General features: G+C 40.1%; 1 protein-coding gene and 1 long non-coding RNA gene across 32 annotated transcripts in view; one reads left to right on the top strand and one right to left on the bottom strand.

Annotated features, from left to right (window-relative positions):
• Positions 1 to 19358, bottom strand: part of RNF32 (ring finger protein 32) — a 37185-nt gene that overhangs the window by 13458 nt on the left and 4369 nt on the right. For all 31 annotated transcript variants that reach the window (XM_063815887.1, XM_063815899.1, XM_063815888.1 and 28 more), the window contains 5 exons: positions 18894 to 19152; positions 8908 to 9050; positions 6051 to 6083; positions 5372 to 5496; positions 5054 to 5162 (listed from right to left, as the gene is read on the bottom strand). In XM_063815887.1, the coding sequence (XP_063671957.1) occupies positions 5054 to 5162; positions 5372 to 5496; positions 6051 to 6083; positions 8908 to 9050; positions 18894 to 19152 (669 nt within the window). The remainder of the gene's footprint in view (positions 1 to 5053; positions 5163 to 5371; positions 5497 to 6050; positions 6084 to 8907; positions 9051 to 18893; positions 19153 to 19358) is intronic.
• On the top strand, positions 3669 to 9441 carry LOC134810601 (uncharacterized). Its single transcript, XR_010159085.1, has 3 exons — positions 3669 to 5748; positions 5933 to 6169; positions 9207 to 9441. It is a non-coding gene; the product is annotated as an uncharacterized LOC134810601 (long non-coding RNA).

Genomic DNA, 19358 nt, shown 5'->3' with positions numbered 1-19358 from the left:
TTCATACCTCTTTAGATAAACTTTAGAGTTAACTGTAAAATCCTAAATGCATAGCCAATCCTACTCCTTTGGGAGTTAGAAACTACATTAAATTTATATAAAGTAAGTGGACATTTTTACTCATTCCAGTGTAAAATGTCTGTCATTTTATTCAAGCCTTTTATTCCATCAGAAAAAATTTTTTCTTATCAGTGTGGTACATTCCTTGTTTGGCTTATTTTAATATAAATATAATGTAAAATTGTAATATACATGTGTGGATTTATATAATATGCATAACATATACACATACGTGCACACACATATATTTTGTTTTCATGTGTTATTGGCAAGGATTGGCTCAAGTGTGATGACAGTAAGTAACCTAGTTTTCTTTATGGTTTTACTCTCTAAAACAATGTGTTTTTAGTATTTGACACATAGTTTTTAATGTGACAAGGAAATTTCATTCTAGTTCTAGTGTCTGTCATTATTAAGAATGGCTGTTAAGGCCGGGTGCAGTGGCTCACGCCTGTAATCCCAGCACTTTGGGAGGCCGAGGCTGGTGGATCACGAGATCAGGAGATCGAGACCATCCTGGCTAACATGGTGAAACCTCATCTCTACAATTAGCCGGGCATGGTGGTGGGCGCCTGTAGTCCCAGCTACTTGGGAGGCTGAGGCAGGAGAATGGCCTGAACCCGGGAGGCGGAGGTTGCAGTGTGCCGAGATCACACCACTGCACTCCAGCCTGGGTGACAGAGCGAGACTGTGCCTCAAAAAAAAAAAAAAAAAAAAAAGGCTGTTAAATTTTATTTAATATCTTTTCAGTAAAAACGGAGATGCTCATATAATTTTTTTCAGTCATTTCATACTTTAAATTTCTTTCCACGTTTGCTATTTTTACAGGAAGTAATTTCAATTATATTTTCACTTCTATTGCATAAAGTTGTATACAACAATTTTGTAATTTTAAAATGATTTCTATTTATATGGGTACATCTCCCTTTCTGTGTATCTACAGAAAACCAACGTCCCAGGTCAAGCGGTCAGGCAGAGACAGAGAAAAAGCACATGCAAGAGAGTGAGACTGTGCCTGTGTACACACGCAATTCACTTTACTGAGTCCACTGATTCAAATGCTCAGCTCATCTGGAAATACCTCACAGGCACACCCAGCAATAATGTTTAACCAGATAACCTGAGCATCCCTTAGCCCAGTCAAGTTGACACATAAATTAACCATCACACCTGGGTAATGTGAAATTCAATAACCTAGTTCAGTAACCTTTTGGATTCCATTAAATATGCAGGGCATTCTAAAATTGTAGATTAACATTTCTGAGAGGATTCCCATCGCTCACAGAATGAGTTTATTAAGTTGGAAAGGTAGAAAAAAAGCATCAAATGGTGAGGTCATTTGGTAAATGATTAAGAAGTGGTCTTTATTATAAAGGACAGCTGTTGAGTTCTACTCATACAGGCATACAAGCACATAGGGCATGGACCCATATAGGCACCTACTACCTACTGCTAATACACTATTTTACAGTAAGTTCAATCTTCATTTATTTAACATGAGATCTGAGTTTACAGATTTCAAGTGTTTATGGCCAAATGAGTTAAGTGAGCAAGAGTTACATCATAGGATCCCTATTCATGTAACAAATTATGAGTATAACCTCACTATGATCTGAGTGTGTGTGTGTATATGTATACATCTGTTCCTCCCCACCCCCACACTTGAAACTTGAATGAAGTAAGATTACAGTTCAGCAGATAACACGGTCACTTGTATTATGTTTAAGGTGGCAGTTATTGATAATGCAGACTGCTGATATCTACAACCCATCAGTGACCCATAACATTAATGTAGTAGGCCCAGCACTTTGGAAACGAAGTGGAATAAAAATGATCACAGTGTGGTGCCTGCAGTGAAAGCAGATTTTGCTTTGCGAAAGTTACGTTTCTGTTAACTGTATACATGTGGTGGGTCATTGCTGTAAGCTAAAAATAAAATCCTGGCCGGGCCATGGTGGCTCTCGCCTGTAATCCCAGCACTTTGGGAGGCCAAGGCAGGCAGATCACCTGAAGCTGGGAGTTCAGGACCTGCCTGGCCAACATGGGGAATCCCTGTGTCTACTAAAAAATACAAAAATTAGCTGGGCATGATGGCGGGTGCCTGTAATCCCAGCTACTCAAGAGGTTGAGATAGGAGAATTGCTTGAACTCGGGAAACGATGGTTGCAGTGAGCCAAGATCGTGCCACTGCACTCCAGCCTGGGCAGCTGAGCGAGACTCCATCTCAAAAAAAAAAAAAAAATCCTAAGGCCCCCAGCAACAGAACGAACCCCCTCTTGGCCAAGGGGGCCCTATGAAAACCTTAACAATGGAATTTCTGGCCACGATGGGAAGAAAGGTGAGACGCCCCTTATTATGCCCACTCCTTGCTGGAGTTTAAGCTGAAGTGACCAGTATTCCTTTAAAAGTGATAAGGCTGACGGCAGTCTGAGGCAGTAAGAAACCAAAGTACAAACAAGACCTAAGGCCATGCCCGGCAAGGGACAGTCATGCCGCAGGCCATCAGTCTTGCTGCGCAGCATCCTCAACTTAGAGATTCCCTTCTGCTGACTCCAGTATTTAGATAGAGCCCTACTCCTTTAACCAACTGCAAATAAAGAATCTCTGAATCCACCTACAATCTGTAAGCCCCCACTTCAAGATATCACGCCTTTCTGGCCAAACCAATGTATAACTTCCATGTACTGACTGATGTCTTTGCCTGTAACTCCTGCCTCCCTAAAATGTATGAAACCAAACCGTAATCCGACCGCCCGGGGTGCACTTTCTCAGGACTCCTTGAGAGTGGGTTTCCTGGCCTGCAGTCACTCATATCAGTCAGAGTCAACTTCTTTAAAATACTTTACAGAGTTTGGTTTTTCTGTCAACATTGTTTAGAAGATATTTCTTATTGTGGTTGAGGAAAAGTCTGAAAGCCACTGCCCTAGCCTATGGCTCTTGCCTATAATCCCAGCTAACTGGGAGGCTGAGGTGGGAGGTTTGCTTCAGCCCAGGAATTTGAGGCCAGCCTGGGCAATATAACGAAACCCTGTCTCTAAATAAGAATAAAAAACAACTTATACAGTTTGTTCTCAACTACCACCCCTGCAAAAAATAAAAAATCAGTTTTACTTATCAGTTTCTTCACAGATATTCAGCTTAAGAGAATTTGCTATTGAAATCATCTGAGATCATCTTAAAAGCCCCAAAGGAAAAACCACATTTGTAATATACAAGCTAGAATAGCATTCATACTTCTGTTCTTCTTGATCTCTTAGATGGTATTGTTTAAACATACAATAGAGGTTTAGAGAAGACCAAAGAAATTGGAAGAAAGCTTCAGCTAGGCTTTGAAAAACTGGCACATTTTAAGCAAGGCAGAGGGAACCAGTAGGAACGGGCAGGACATGCGGGGGCGGGCATGAGTGTGCTCAGAAAAGCAGACATGGGGATCAGAGCGGGGTGTTCAGAGCGATGAGGGCTCAGGACGAGGAGGCAGCAGTTGGGATGAACCAGGGATAAAACAAAAAACAGTATTTGTGGGGAGGTGGGATGGCCACAGGGCAGCGGACCCAACGTCCAGTGGGACAGAGCTATGAATCTGCCTTGTAAAGTTCCATCTCTCTGTGGGAGACACTGAATTAGAAACTGAGGAACTTGTTTGATCAGGTCTCCCTGCCCCGACTGCTCTTGGTCACTTGCTTTTTGTTATTTTTCGTTTCCTTTTTCCATGAAGCTGAAGGCTGCAGCATTTGAACACCTGAGCACCGAACGCTGAAACTTAACCTTCACTGGCTACTTTACAAGATAACACAAGGCACATTGTAATCGTTGCTTCACTTGTTTCCAGCAACCTGGGCCAGTTCTCATCCAGTTCAATGGGCTGAGACCACCAACACTTTCAGTGGGCCTTTATCTTCAAGAGTTCTTATAAAATGATGTGTGCACGTGAAAAATATATATATAAGGTAAAATGACTATCAAATCTGTAATTAAAATTTTATAAGAGGTGACAAAAAATCACTTCCGATCTAAGAGACAACCTACTATGACATATTAGAAATTACTAAGAGTAGCCCAGAGAACACAACTGACTGTCAACGACTGAAGATAAAAAAAACTGGAAAGAATGTAAAGGAAGGATGACGCAATCGTGCATGGCGGTCCTTTACCAAATTGAGAATGAACACCCCAGATGAATGATCTCTGAAGATCAGAGACACTGCTCTCAGGAACAGAACACACAGTAACTCATCTCCGTATTCTAGGAAATGAGTTAATAGTGATAATAAATACAGAATTTCCAGCACCTACTGTGTGCTGGGCCATTATAAATGCTACAGCTCTTCTCAGGCCAACACTGCCAGGAAGAAGTGATGGCTTTCATATGACAGCCTCAGAGCTGCTGCTGTTTGCCTGAAGCCACAGGCTGATGGGGTAGGACTATCCTTTTCATATGGGGACAAGGAATGGGAAATTGTTAAATAAGTCCCCCAAAAGTAAAACTAAAACATAAATAGTGGTTAAGAGGAAGGGTAGACATGGAAGTTAGCTCTAAAGCTCATTGTGATGACCCCACGAGGTACTCAATACAATGGTAGCATGTGGGGGCTTTATTTTTATAGGCAGCTTCTATTTTCATTACTATGAGATGTGCAGCAGATGTCTTCATTTACATATAGCCCAGGAGATGGGAAAAATTAAGCTGGTTTCCAGTCTTGTGTCTTAAGAGATGTTTATTTAAACAATTAGCACAAAATGGCCAAACAGAAGTTGCTTTGATTTAACCTAATTTTATGATTTAACTAGAAAAGAAAGTCTAGAAGTATTTTAACATCTAGGTTGGAAAGCCAACTAAAGTTAAACAGGATTTTTAGCAGCATCTCAACCATTTTTAAAAAGCCCTCAAAGTGAAGTAAGTCTCAAAGTTTTACCACCTCTGTTAGCCTTCCTGACCCCAAGTGAATCACCCGCACGGAGACCGTATCTGGAGAACATAATGATCTTTACCTACCTTTTTTTCAAAGAATTTTTTTCTTAACTTGGCATCTGTGGGAGGTACTGTTTTCCTCAGGTTTCTGTACCACTTTCTAACAACATATCCTCTCCAGTAGGCTTGGATTCTAAAACACAGATGTTTGAAAATGACTAATTTATGATGACTCTATGTCAACCAATACTTCAGTAGTTGTTATAAGCCCTGTGCTGTACAAGGCCCTGGGGAAATTATGGTGGCCAAGAAGAGAGATAAAATCCCACTATTCAAAAAACAAGTTAGTTGTCATAGCCTGATCTGTGTCTGCTCAGCGCCAAACGGGCCTGGCGTCCTCACCTGGTCACACACTTGATTCTGAACAGGCGGGCCCCATCGTGTATCACTCGGGTTTGATACTGGTTCTTTCTACAGAGAGGACAGGTTTTCTTATTTGTGAACTTTTCAAAAGCCTGAAGACATGCCTGAAGAAAAACATTTCACTTAAAATTTTACAAGTAATTACTTATAAACAACGTTTTTACTTCCAATGTTAGTGTTCTAATTATAGTGTTCTTTTCTCCCATAACTATGAGACTTAGCCCAATTTAGGTTATAAAGTGAGGAGGCTTCATCAGGTGCTACCACCTTCCTCACGAAACCTGTTCCAAAAATGATTTCTTACAAGAATATACATGCAGAGACATCAAAAACTTCTGAAATCCACTAGCACAAAGGTGAGTCACGCATGTGTATGGGGCCACATGCAGATCGATCATGTGAATTTAGCTGTCACTTTGACATGCATTACTGACAACAATCTGTTACATAAACATTTGTGGTTCTTTTGTCACAAAACTCATGATTTTCAAAATAGGATGAATTGTACTGTAGCCTACAGTCATGTTTCTTTAACTACAGATGGTGGTGATGAGTAAAATAAATGGCTCTCCTTAGGAGCCTTGAAAATGACTATGGTTTCTCTGCATTGTGAGAGCGACGTGTGCAGCACCTGGGCAGGCGTGAGGGGTGGACTTACTTTGTGGAACACATGGGAGCATGAAAGCAGCACCTGTTCATGAGGAAACAGAACAACGTTGAAGTTTACAAAAGAGAAGCAGCATGTATCCAACAGTTAAAATCCTGAATGCTTAGAAGGTAAGCTGTATTATTTCTTTAAAAAAGCAAATTAATAACTTTGATATTTATACTATTTATTGTTTGTTTAGCACAGCACAAGTATATACTCTAAATAACAAAAATTCATGATCTGAAATATCAAATAAACACATGAAGTTTGATATTTAACTATTAAAATGAGTGTATACTTAAGAGCGAAACAATGACAAAATGAAAGTTTCCCTTAGATGCGGGCAGTGACTGCAAACTGGAGGGGTGAGGAGGGGGGCCTGTCCAGTGGGGCCAGGAAAACGCTAAGTAAATACCATTTAGGTCTTTGTTCAGCTCAGTTATGCCCCCCAATTTTTGTGAAATCATAGCTCTACTGAGATATAATTCTGACAGTCTTAAATTTAAATAGCAACAAACCATGGAGTCTTTTTTCTTTTTTAAATGCAGGGAAAGTGTGCTCACAAGAAAACTTCACCTTTCTGTGACCCAAATTCCCCACTAAACAGTGATATACTGGGCTGTGACAAAAGACTGAAGCTTAGACCAAATGAAGAAGAAGGCAGTGGGTACTTAGTAGAAGGGACAGAGCCGCCAGCCAACCAGTGCCAGGCCCTGCGGGCTGCCACACAAAGGCCAGGCTCCTGCTTCCCTTGGGAGGGGCTGCTTTCAGCAACAGGGAGGAAAGCAGGGGAAACTTGTGAGACTGAGCAAAGCGGTGGGGGCAGGCGAAGGGTTTTCCCTTTTTGTCAAGAATCTGACTTGGGTGACCACAGTCTGGGGCACTCCTGGGTGAGGTTTCAATCTCAGCCGGCCCAGGATTCCTGCTGTGGGGAAAACTTAACAGTTTTTAAAGTGAATCCCACCTGCCTTCACTCAATGTATGCTTTTTCTTCTTAAATGGAAGAAATACAGAAATAAGTAGAACTCAGAAAGTTGTAAAACCTTTTCTTGAAACTTATTGCCAAGAGTAAGTCTGAATTGAATAAACTCAGTAATAGGGTCCTTTTTCATTACCACCATTTAATAGCAATCTTTTCTATACTTAATTCATTCTTTATAGAATACTTTTCAGTGTTTTATCAACATATATTCTATCTATATGGAGCAACATTAGACTTCAGTATATTAAAGTGTTATCTTTTTAAATGTCCCCAAATATTTGTTATTGGCAAACATTCTCTGATGTAACAAAAATCAAGGATTAAGTAGTGGAAAACACACTAAAAATGGCCTAGAAGTTAGGACTGGATTCCAGCAGGACTCATACTTTATGCGTTGGCCTACTGTGAATCATTTGAATTGTTTTTTATTTCCTCATCTGCTAAATGGGCAGAATGCCTACTATACGAAATTAATTGAAGGCCCTCTGAAATCACTAAATGTTATAAAAATGCCAACTATTGTTTATAACTAAGGAAAAATCTGAACATGGAAATGATCACTGGAAATGCAAAATATACAGGATAGGTCTTATATCAAAACCAAATAAAAATAATGGAATTTAGTGAGAAATTTATAAAAATCAGAAAGAAATGTTGGGCAGGGTACACCCTGATCCCCATAAGATACTAACTTTCACTTTTCATTCTTCATACAGACACTCGGGTTGGATATTTTAGTATAAGTAAGAAAGAGGGTGCTTAGCCAGAAAGACACCCTCTGGCTTTATTCACAGTTTTGCTACATTAAATTACTAAATTATCCTAGACAATTTGTGGTTTCAGGGCTAAAATCTGTCCAAAATACCCAACTTTCACATATGTAAGATTAGGTCCTGATAGAGAACTGGAATATAATAAGTATGTCTAAAGTAACTTATGAATTCAAATTAGTGAATAGAAGTGTAACTGTTGTGAGCTTTCTTGCTGATGAAACCTACTCAAATTCAACGAAGACTCAGAGTTCATTTGCCCAGATTGTAATAAGCCTGGGTTCCTAGGCTACAAACTCCAAGGCTGATTTTAACTGTATTTGCTGTGTTTTCTCAGCAAATCTCTGAGGGCCTGCTATGCAGGAAGCGTAATGCCACACCACGTGGGAAATTGTTACAGGGCAACCACGCACGCACGTGCGCGCACACACACACTTCTGATAAATCTAAGTGTCCCCAACTTCAGGGGACAACAGTTTAGTTAGGCAGACAAAATATGTATAGAAAAAACCCTATATGCATTCTCTCTCTCTCTCTCTATATATATATATGCATTCTCTGTGTGTGTGTGTGTGTGTGTGTGTGTGTGTGTGTGTGCGCGTGTATATTATCTGTTAACCCAGAGTAGTATCATCGGTCTTACTATGGTAAAGTTTCATGAATAAAAATCATTAAAAGATTTTACTTTTCTTAAAGATTCTCTCACAAATTCTTTGGAGACATTCAAGCACAGTTTTTTTTTTCTTTTCTGACTCAAATCACAAAACCACTTAAGAGTCCCTCTGCTTTCATCCTTCCCGCGCTGGGACACAGCTGCTCCTGGGAAGCCCCCCAGTTGTCTGCACAGCCGCATGGGGCCTGTGGAATGGAAACATTCCTTTTGAACAAACTTTAGTACTTGAGAATACCAGTTAGTAAACAAACAAAACTATTTAATGAGGGTGTTTAGCTCTTCACACACTTTAATTAATGGAAAACAAAATGGAAGTGTGTGAGGCTCACACAGGAGGATGAAACTGGAAAAAGGAAGCTTGGAATCTTAGGCTCCAGCTCTGGGCCTCATCCCTAGGAGACGGCCCAGGAGCTCTCTAGCTCACCCTCATATGCTAAACACCTGAGGACGAAGCTCGAATTCTTCTTTACAGATGGGGCATGGTTGCACGGAGTCCCCTTGCAGGAGGGAGCGCTGTTTCACCTTCTCCCATTCATCTGATGACAGTGGAGGTGGTGGAGGCCCAATGAGGCCCAACTTCTGTGCTAAAGTAAGACAGCACAGGACAGGAGTTAGAGTGTCTTTTAGCATATGGCACCCACCTCTAACTTTAATGACACCATTTGCAAACAAAGATTAAAGAACTACATATAGATCACATACTTGATTTCACAATAGAAGCTGTCCATTGGTATCCACAGGGAATGTGTTCCAGGACATTCCAAGGATGCTCAAGTCCCTGATAGAAGATGGTGGAGTATTTGCATACAACCCATGCATATCCTCCTGTATACTGCCAGTCATCTCGATTACCAATAATTCCTAATGCAAGTGCTATGTAAATAGCTGTTATACTATATTGTTTTTAATTTGTATTATTTTTATTATATTGTTGTATTGTTATTTTTTATTCATTTATTAAAATTTTGATCTGTGGCTGGTTGAATCTGTGGATGCCAAACCCACGGATACAAATGGTGGACTGTATATAGGATGCCGTTTTTCTATGAGGGCGCAAAAGTCAGTGGTAATAATACCTGACATTTTCAATACATTTATTTTTTATTTACAAAGCATTTCCCATATCTTATTTCATTTCCCAGTAACTCAATAAGGCAAGCAGGAGTGATATCCAAGTTTATGAAAGAAAAACTGAGGAATACTCATTGTTCACACGTATTGGCCCAAGGTTCTCCCAGTTCTCACCTGCCTCAGCCCTCAGCCTTCAGCACTGCCTCTCCCAGCTCACCTTGCTCTGCCACCAGTGGCCTCTACATCAATCTGCACCTCCCCTGCTAAAAACTTCCTATGACGTATCATCAAGGTCAGAATAAAGTTCTTATTTCAATAACACGTGGGTACCCACCATGTGCTGTCTCGGCATCGAGCTGATAGTGCGGTGGGAAACACTCACTTTGAAAAAGCAACTGCAACATCCTCAGGCAAAATGCAGGAAGCAAAGTTCACCTTCCACCACCTCCCCACACCCCAAAGACGGGTCAATGCATGAAAAAGCATCGACCTACAAGGATATCTTCAGAAATAGAAGACAAAATGTTACATCGACAAAACATGACAGAAAACTATGAAGGGACACTTTTGAGTACAGAAAGAGCTCTTGGGCTTTTAGAGTAGAAATGTGAACGTCCACTGAAAGGCTGGAAGAGAAAGCTAAGATACAGTCCTGAGATGCTTAACAACGGGCGATTGTTGTTAAGAAATGTGCTGTTAGGCGATTTCGTCATCTTGCTAACATCACAGCATATGTACACATGCTTAGCTGGTACAGCCCACCACACACCAAAGCTACACGGTACAGCTGATTAGACTACACACCTGCACAGCATGTTACTGTACTGAATACTGCAGGTAACTGTAACACAATGGTAAGGATCTGTGCATCCAAACACGGAAAAGGTACAGTAAAAATATGTATAAAAGATTAAAAATGGTGTACCTGTGTAGGGCACTCACCATGAATGGAGCTTGCAGGCCTGGAAGTTGCTCTGGGTGAGTCAGTGAGTGAGTGCTGAGTGAGTGTGAAGGCCTAGGACATGACTGTACACTACTGTAGACTTCATAAACAGTCTACACTTATGCTACACTAAATTTATAAAAATATATTTTCTTTAATAATAAATTAAAATTAGCTTCCTATAACTTTTTTACTCTCTAAACTTTTAAATTTTTAAACTTTTTGACTCTTTTACAATAACATTTAGCTTAAAACAGTATGTTGTCCAGGCTAGCACATAGTGATGTGGTCACGGCTCACTGCAGGCTGTGTCTCCTGGGCTCAAGCTATCCTCCCACCTCAGCCTCCTGAGGAGCTGGGACCAAAGGCACACAATACCATGCTCAGCTAATTTTTCAGTTAATACAAAATATTTTCTTTCTTTATATCCTTATTCTGTAAGCTTTTTCTATTTCTCAAATCTTTTTTTTTTTAACTTTTTTGTTAAAAACTAAGACACAAACACACATATTAGCCTAGGCCAACACAGGGTCAGGGTCATCAAGACGTCACGAAGTGGTAGGAATTTTTCAACTCCATTATAATTTTATGGGACCACTGTGGTTTATTGTTGATTGAAACATTGCTATGTGGCACGTGACTGTAATCTCACAGAAAAACATATATCAGGAGACAGAAAATAAGAAAATCAAGGGACCGGTCTAGGTGTTGTTGTGACATCTGAAAAACTGGCATTTTAGAAAGAAAACATGGAAAATGGGGAGTAAAAATGTTAAAGAAAATAGTCCAAAACATCTCCCAGAAGCAAAGGACATGAGCTTCTGGTTTGAGAGGGCCCAGTAAGTACTCAGAACATCGAATCCCGTCACTGTGAGAATCTCGGAGACAGAAAGCAGACTCAAAAAAACAGGCCTCAAAAAAGGATCAGGAATCAGAACTGCATCAGACTCATCCACAGCACAACAGACAGGAGAAGACAATTCCTTCAAAATTCGGAGGAAGGAAAGATTTCCATATCAAGATTCCTTATTAGCTATCAATCAAATGTGAGAAAAGAGCACAGACATTGTTACACATGTGAGCTTCTGCATGGGTCTCCTCCGCACTCCTCCAGGGAGCTACTGACAGAGAAGCGTCGCCACTACAAGGGAAGAAACCAAGGAGGAGGCCACCATGAGGTCCAGGGAGACAGAATCCAAGGAGAGAGCCCGGGGTCCCGGGATGCTGCTCAAGAGGGAGCCCGGGGAGGGGCCGGGGGAGGGGACCACAGAGGATTCCAGAAGCAACGTCCCCATTGATAAAGTGCCCTGGTATATTTTAATGTATTGAGATAATGTATTTCTGGAGGAGATTTTAGGGATGAATCAGTGATGAGTTATGATAGAGGAAACTAAAATGTGAAAAAATAAGACATAACTTCAGGTAGAATAGAAAAATGTCTGAGAAGGAAACTGTAATATAGAACACCACATTGCTCAGCGGTGAGTGAAGTCACGGAATTGTAACAGAGTAAACACTGAATGTTATTAGTCTAACCACAAGTTATGAAAACAATATGCTAAATCTCGATCTTCTGCAGTAAGAAGAGATATCCAGAACTGAAAATTAACAAAACAGCAGCGTAGACATGTTATTTAGAATTATTAAAAATATGGCTGGGCATGGTGGCTCACGCCTGTAATCTCAGCACTTTGGGAGGCCGAGGTGGGTGGATCACCTGAAGTCAGGAGTTCGAGACCAGCCTGACCAACATGGTGAAACCCCGTCTCTACTAAAAATACAAAAATTAGCCAGGTGTGGTGGCACACACCTGTAATCCCAGCTACTCAGGAGGCTCAGGCACGAGAATCGCTTGAACCCGGGAGGTGGAGATTGCAGTGAGCCGAGATTGTGCCACCGCACTCCAGCCTGGGCATCAGAGCAAGACTGTGTGTCAAAAAAAAAAAAAAGAAATATTAAAAATAATACCAGAAGAATGAACCAAAGGATTTGAAAATGGCTGCCTTAGAGTAATGCCCAAAATGGGTCAGGGGAATGCTACACTTTGTTATAATCCTCATAGAACAATTTTACTTCTAAAACTATGCCCATGGATCTTCTGATAAGAATCAAGCAGCTACAAGTGTGATGAACGCTATGGAGAATGGTGTGCAGGATGCATGGGGCTGTGACCCCAGAGAAGGTTACTTGACCAAAGTGGCATTAAATGGAGACCCGCAGGGTTAAGAGTAACAGCAGCAGGTGAAGGGGGAGGTTTTCTAGATGGAGGAAAAGGATGTGCAGATGGCCACTAGTGAGAGAGCACCTGGCCTGCAGAGAAACAAATGAACAGTAAGACTGAAGAGGCTGAGACTGAGGTTGCGGAGGAGGGGCGCTGCCTCAGGCCAGCTCTTTGCCTTTGGCTCAAGGTGTGGGAGCAGGGAGAGACAGGGCCCTCAGCACCACCCTTCCTCTTAGACTTGGGTGGGCACTTGCTGTACAATCCAGACTCTGCTATGGTCAATGTCAACTGCCTCAACTTCAAACATCCACATCTCCCCATCATGCAAACCTGGCCTTATATTTATAAACTAATCAAGACCTTAGAACGGGAGGGAGAATAGGTAAATTGTATTGACAGATTTCAGCAAACTGCTGTGCTCTCTGGCCACAATGTAATAATGTTTAAAATCAATAGCACGTCCAGCGCCCATCTTGCCTTTAGAACCCCACTGCGCATCAGTGGAAATGGGCTCAGCCTCACAGAGGTCTCTTGATGGATCTAAGCATGTCGTGGAAGTCTTGCTACCCTTTGCCAATTTTTAGACTATCAATGGGCATGTGACCATCTCAGGTGAAGCGGAAGGAAGGTCTGTTGGGAGCTTTCTCCCCTGCCTTTCTGGCTCCTCCCTTGTTGTTGAGGACTGACCCTGGGGCTGTGCACCCTCTTGTGTCCATGCACGGGGCAGCACCTCCCCACGGCAGCACCGGAAGGAGGCTGGTCCCGGCAAACATCAATAAGCCACCAAACCAGAACTGCTGTGAACAATGACACACACCATTAAGCTTTACATCACTTTCAGTGTGTTGCTTGTATATTTGCAGCCAAATGCATCCTAACCCATCACCTCTCCTCACCCCGCTTAAAGGAAAAAAAGAGCCTCAGGCCCAGGTGATTTTACAAGTGAGTTTCCCCAAACTTTTAAGGAACATATCATCCCTATTTTCTGTTATTCCAGAATCCTGAAAAAGAGGGAACACTGCCCAACTTATTTGGTGAAGCTTATATGGCTTTGATAATAAAACCAGACAAGGACAATCATAGTCCAGGGTAATCCATGGTTAAACGTCAAACATCGTAAACGAGAATTAGTTATCAGAATGCAACAGTGAATGTGAAAAACACCGTGGGCAAGTAGGGTTTATTCAAGCTACGCGCGAAGATTCAACATCAGAGTCTGTCACTGTAATTTATGGCACAAACAAACTCAAGGAGAAAACCCACAACAAACACGCTCATCTAAAAAGTTGCAGGAAAAAAAGCATTTAAAAAAGTACACCTATTAATGAGTTTAAAAACCTGTAGCAACTTGCTAAAAGGGAAATTTTATAATTAGATAAAGGCCAACAAACAACACAAAACAACAATAAACAAAGGGCAAACATCACATAAGTAGGTAAATGAAACGTGTTAGGCTAAGGAACGAGACAGAAATGCTAGGTATTACTACTTGTATTCACCACAGCTCAGGAGATCCTGGCCAGATTAAAAAAAAAGCGGGGAAAAAAAAGAAGGGGCATAAAAGTAGAGAGGCACAGACAATAAGAATCACTGCAGAGATCAACTGACTTACTCAGAAAACCCCTAGGAATCGGAGACAAAAAGACCTAAATGGTGTGAGATGCTACCATATTTGTGGATCAGATGATAACACTGTAAATACGGTATTTCCCCCATCTATAAATCCAATTCAAAAAAAATCTCCAGCAGAATTTTATGTAGAAAATGAGGCAGTTTTAGGAAAAAAAAAAAAAAGAGGAAACGTCTTTTCCTAGCAGCTATTAAGACATATTGCAAGACTCTATCAAAACAGTGCAATACTGACATAGAAGCAGAAGCCTTGGAAGGAGAGAACAAAACACGCTTTAATCTCGTCGATTTTCCCAGTATCATAAGCAAAACAAACTGTGGTGACATCTAAATGTGAAAGGTAAAAGGTTAAAGGTAAATAAAGAAAATGTAGGAAAATCTTTGCACTCTCAGAATGGTGAAGTATATCTAAAGTCTCTCCCAAACAGCAATAAAGTGAAAAAAACAAAACAAAACAAAACAATGGATTTAACATTAATCAGAATGAAAATTGTATTCAATATAAAACAATAGATATAATTTAAAAGATGGTAAAAGAACAGAAGATATTTTCAGTGGCTAAATCAACAAGAGATTACTATGTAGAATATGCAAAGAACTCCAGTAAATCAGCAAGAAAAGACAGAAATCCAAGTGGAATATTACATATAGATAGTAAAGAGCATATGGTTCAATGTCATTAGTAACTAATACGCACAATCAAGATTTTTTCCATAAAGAGGTCCTGAAAAAAGTTCTCATCTAATTTCCTTAATAACTTTACTTATTTTCCAAATTGGGATGTTCCTCTTTATATCTAATTTAAATTTTTCCTGATAAAACTCTTAAGATTGATTATGATGAAACTATTTGGTCATCTACATAAACCATACAGGTACAACAGAAGATCTTCACTAAACTACTGTACGACATTATTCCAAGTCTCAACATGTTCATGAGCCATGCTGTTTTCTAGAAGACATCGAGCTTGTTAGCAGAAGTTCAGAGGAAGACAGCATCAAATATCTCCCCTGGCATCGCTGTGGAAACAGGTCCCCTCCACCTTGTGTGACTCCAACACACAGATCTTCCAGCACCTCCAGATCCATCTGACCTGTGCCAAGACATGCCTCAACCAAACCTATTTTCCATGCCTATCAATAAAAAATCATATTTCTAACTTTTCGGTTTAAAATAATTTCAGATTTACAAAAGGTTGTAAAAACAGTATGAAGAATTCTCAGCAAAGGACTAGTATCCAGAACCTACGAGGAACTCAAACAAATCAGCAAGAAAAAAAAAAAAAAACAAATAATCCCATCAAAAAGAGGGCAAATGATACGAACAGATATTTCCCAAAAGAAGATATGCAGATGGCCAATAAACATGAAAAAATGGTCGTCACTCGTCATCAGGGAAATGCAAATTAAAACCACAGTGAGATACCACCTTATTCCTGCAAGAATGACCATTACTAAAAAGTCACAAAACAACAGATGTTGGCGTTGATGTGGTGCAAGGAGAACGCTTATACACTGCTGGTGGGAATGTAAATTAGTACAACCTCTATGGAAAACAGTATGAAGACTCCTTGAATAACTAAAAGTGGATCTATCCCTCGATCCAGCAATCCCACTACTGGGTGTCTACCCAAAGGAAAAGAAGTCATTATATGAAAAAGATGCATGCATACGTATGTTTATTGCAGCCCAATTCACAACTGCAAAGATACGGAACCAACCTAAGTGCCCATGAACCAATGAGTGGATAAAGAAAATGTGGTATATATACACCATGGAATACTACTCAGCCACAAAAAAGAATGAAAAAATGTCTTTTGCAGCAGCTTGGATGGAACTGGAGGTCATTATTCCAAGTGAAGTAACTCATGTTGTATGTTCTCACTTATAAGTGGAAGCTAAGATACGAGTATGCAAAGGCATACATAGTGGTATAATGGACACTGGAGACTCAGGAGGCGGAGGGTGGGAGGGGTGCGGGATAAAAAAAACTGCACGTTAGGTACAGGGTAGGCTACTCTGGTGGTGGCACTAAAATCTCAGAATTCACCACTATATAATTCATCCATGTAACCAAAAACCACTTGTACCACAAAAGCTATTGAAATAAAAATAAATAAAAAAGAAGAAACACACACAAAAAACAAACAAACAAAAAATAAAAAAAAAACAGGCCAGGCATGGTGACTCATGCCTTTAATCCCAACACTTTGGGAGGCTGAGGCGGGTGGATTACCTGAGGTCAGGAGTTTAAGACCAGCCTGGCCAACATGGCAAAACCCCATCTCTACTAAAACTACAAAAATTAGCTGGGTGTGGTGGCACACACCTGTAATTCCAGCTACTTGGGAGGCTGAGGCACGAGACTCACTTGAACCCGGATGGCAGAGGTTGCAGTGGGCCAACATCGCACCACTGCACTCCAGCCTGGGCAACAGAGCAAGACTCCATCTCAAAAAAACAAAACAAAATGAAATTTCAACATGAGTTTTGGAGGGGACAAACATTCAAACCATAGCCTAGCCACTGTGAGCTATCAAAAGACTTCTGGTACCTATCAACATAGTAATATATGTGAGTAGTGGATAAGGAACAAAGTATGAAAAGTACTTAGCTTGATGCTGTGAAAAAGTCTTCCAGACAACAAATGTAAGTGAAGGATTCCGTTCTCATTGATGCCTAATCTAAATGGAAGTTCTCCCCTATCAGGGACATACTTGATGTACTGGGTTGAATTGTGTCATCTCAAAATTCTTATTGACCTGGAACCTCCGGATGTTGACCTTATTTGGAAATAGGGTCTTTGCAGATGTAGTTAAGATGAGGTCATGCTGGTTGCAAGTGGGCTGTACATCCTATGAATGGTATCCTTATAAGAAGAGGAAAGGGAGAGTACAATCACACGTAGAGAAGAAGGTTGTGTGAAGTCAGAGGCAGAGATTGGAGTGACGCTGCCACAAGCTAAGCAATGCCAGGAACCACCAGGGAAAGGTAAGTTAGGATTCTTCTGTAGAACCCTGCCAACAGCGCCATTTTGGACTTCTGGCCTCCAGGACACTGAGAAAATACATTTCTTTTGTTTTAACCCACCCAGTTTGTACTAATTGCTTGTGGCAGCACTGGGAAACGAATATCCTTAAAAACAGCATTTACAATTATAAGTGCGTAATACATCTCCTTTTATTAATTAGAAGAAATGGAATTGATTTGCATGCCTTTATTTACAGGCACAAACTTGTAGCAATACTATACACAGTAAGAATGTGTGTGAAGTTGCATGCTATATGCATCCCACCTATCATAAAGAATTTCAATCAGCCATGACGGAGGTAAGGCTGACTTATTTCTATAAGAATGACATTACAGAATTATTGTCACATGAAAATATGATCAAAGAGTATCTAGCAATCAAAAGAGATGGAAAAAGTATTACAGAGATATTTCAGGCAGCTAACTAATACAAAATATTATGCTATTTTTATTGATTTTTGTTTGGGATACATTTCATGTTGTTTTGAAATTCCTGATTTGTTGCAAGTTTTGGTCTTATTCTAAATACATATTCACACTTGCAAAAAGAAAATATTATCATATGTTCTTAACCCCAAATGTTAACCTTTTATATAACCCTGGTACAAAGATCAAAACCACAAAATTAATGTTGCTATAATCTATCAATTAGCCTACATGCCTTCTGCAGATCTGGTTCTCTGTCACACTGATGTCTTTTTTCTGAACTAGGATCTGATCCAGGATCACAGATTGCACTTGCAGCTATGTCCCCTGGGTCTCCTGTAATCTGGAACAGTTGCTAGGTCTTCATTTGCTTCTGTTGACTTGACACTTTTGAAGAGTACTAGCCAGGAACTGTGTGGAATGTCTTTCACTTGGACTGGTCTGAGGTTTCCTCATGATTAAATTCAGATATACATTTTGGTAAGAATGCCACAGAAGTGATGTTGTACCTTTCAGCAGGAGACACATGATGCTGGCCCATGCGTTACTGCTGACCTAACTAGGATTACTTGGTTCAGGTGCTGCTTGCCAAGCGTTACAACTGTACAGCTGAAGTAATTGTGAAGTTATTGTTTTTCTCCCTGCCATGTACTTGCATCTCTGGAGAAACTACCTCAATATTCTGTGTCTGTACGTAAATTTTTCTCATTCCTAATTTCAGTATTGATGATCGTTATTGTGGTGTTTGCCAAAGGTGATTTTCTATCCCCGTCTACTATCCTTATGAGTTATATTCATTCTACTATAAGGGATTTTTCTTTTCCATCATTTATTTACTCAATTATTTATTTTTATCAATGTGAATCAATAGATATTTCTTTTGTTCTCCCATTTTTACTTATTCTACTTACCATTACTATCTTTACCTTCTTGCTCTAATGGTCCCCTATCATTTTTAAACTTCAATACATACATACCTTCAATACATATACACCTCTCTGTATAATTATAAATAAGTTATTTCTGTAACATAAAAAATTATACTATTAATCTCAATAGATTTTTTTAGCCCTAATAAGCCAAAAGATGAATGACTACGTCAGCTTACCCAAAGTCAACGGTGGCGGTTTGGGATCAAGAACATATTCTTTTTCTGAGTCTTCTAGTTTGGGGCACTGTGTAGTTTTTTTAAGTCCAGTATCTATTATTGCCTTTGTATCTCTTTTTAGAGATTTGTTCTCTTTCTTTTGTACTTGTGTCTTAGAATGATCTGCAACTAAAAGATTTCGAAGCTGAAGATCATGTAAAATGTGATCTTGTAAAGCAACTGCATTGACTGCCAAGTTATCTTTCTTAGATGAGTGACCCTAAAAAGTAGGAAAAAAGTCATATTTACAGGAGCATTATGTAATATATCATTTAGAAGAGAACCGAGGCTTCAATACTCAACCTTGATGGCACATACAACCAAATCAAATAGTAAGGAATGCTTGACTCATTGTTACCTAAGTAGGAGCAGACCCTTGTCTCAGCATTTATGTTAACAATACAGGAATATCTTTTCATTGAATTA

Source organism: Pan troglodytes, chromosome 6 (assembly GCF_028858775.2).
Source record: "Pan troglodytes isolate AG18354 chromosome 6, NHGRI_mPanTro3-v2.0_pri, whole genome shotgun sequence".
Taxonomy (NCBI): domain Eukaryota; kingdom Metazoa; phylum Chordata; class Mammalia; order Primates; family Hominidae; genus Pan; species Pan troglodytes.
This window is presented reverse-complemented; position numbering and strand designations above follow the sequence as displayed.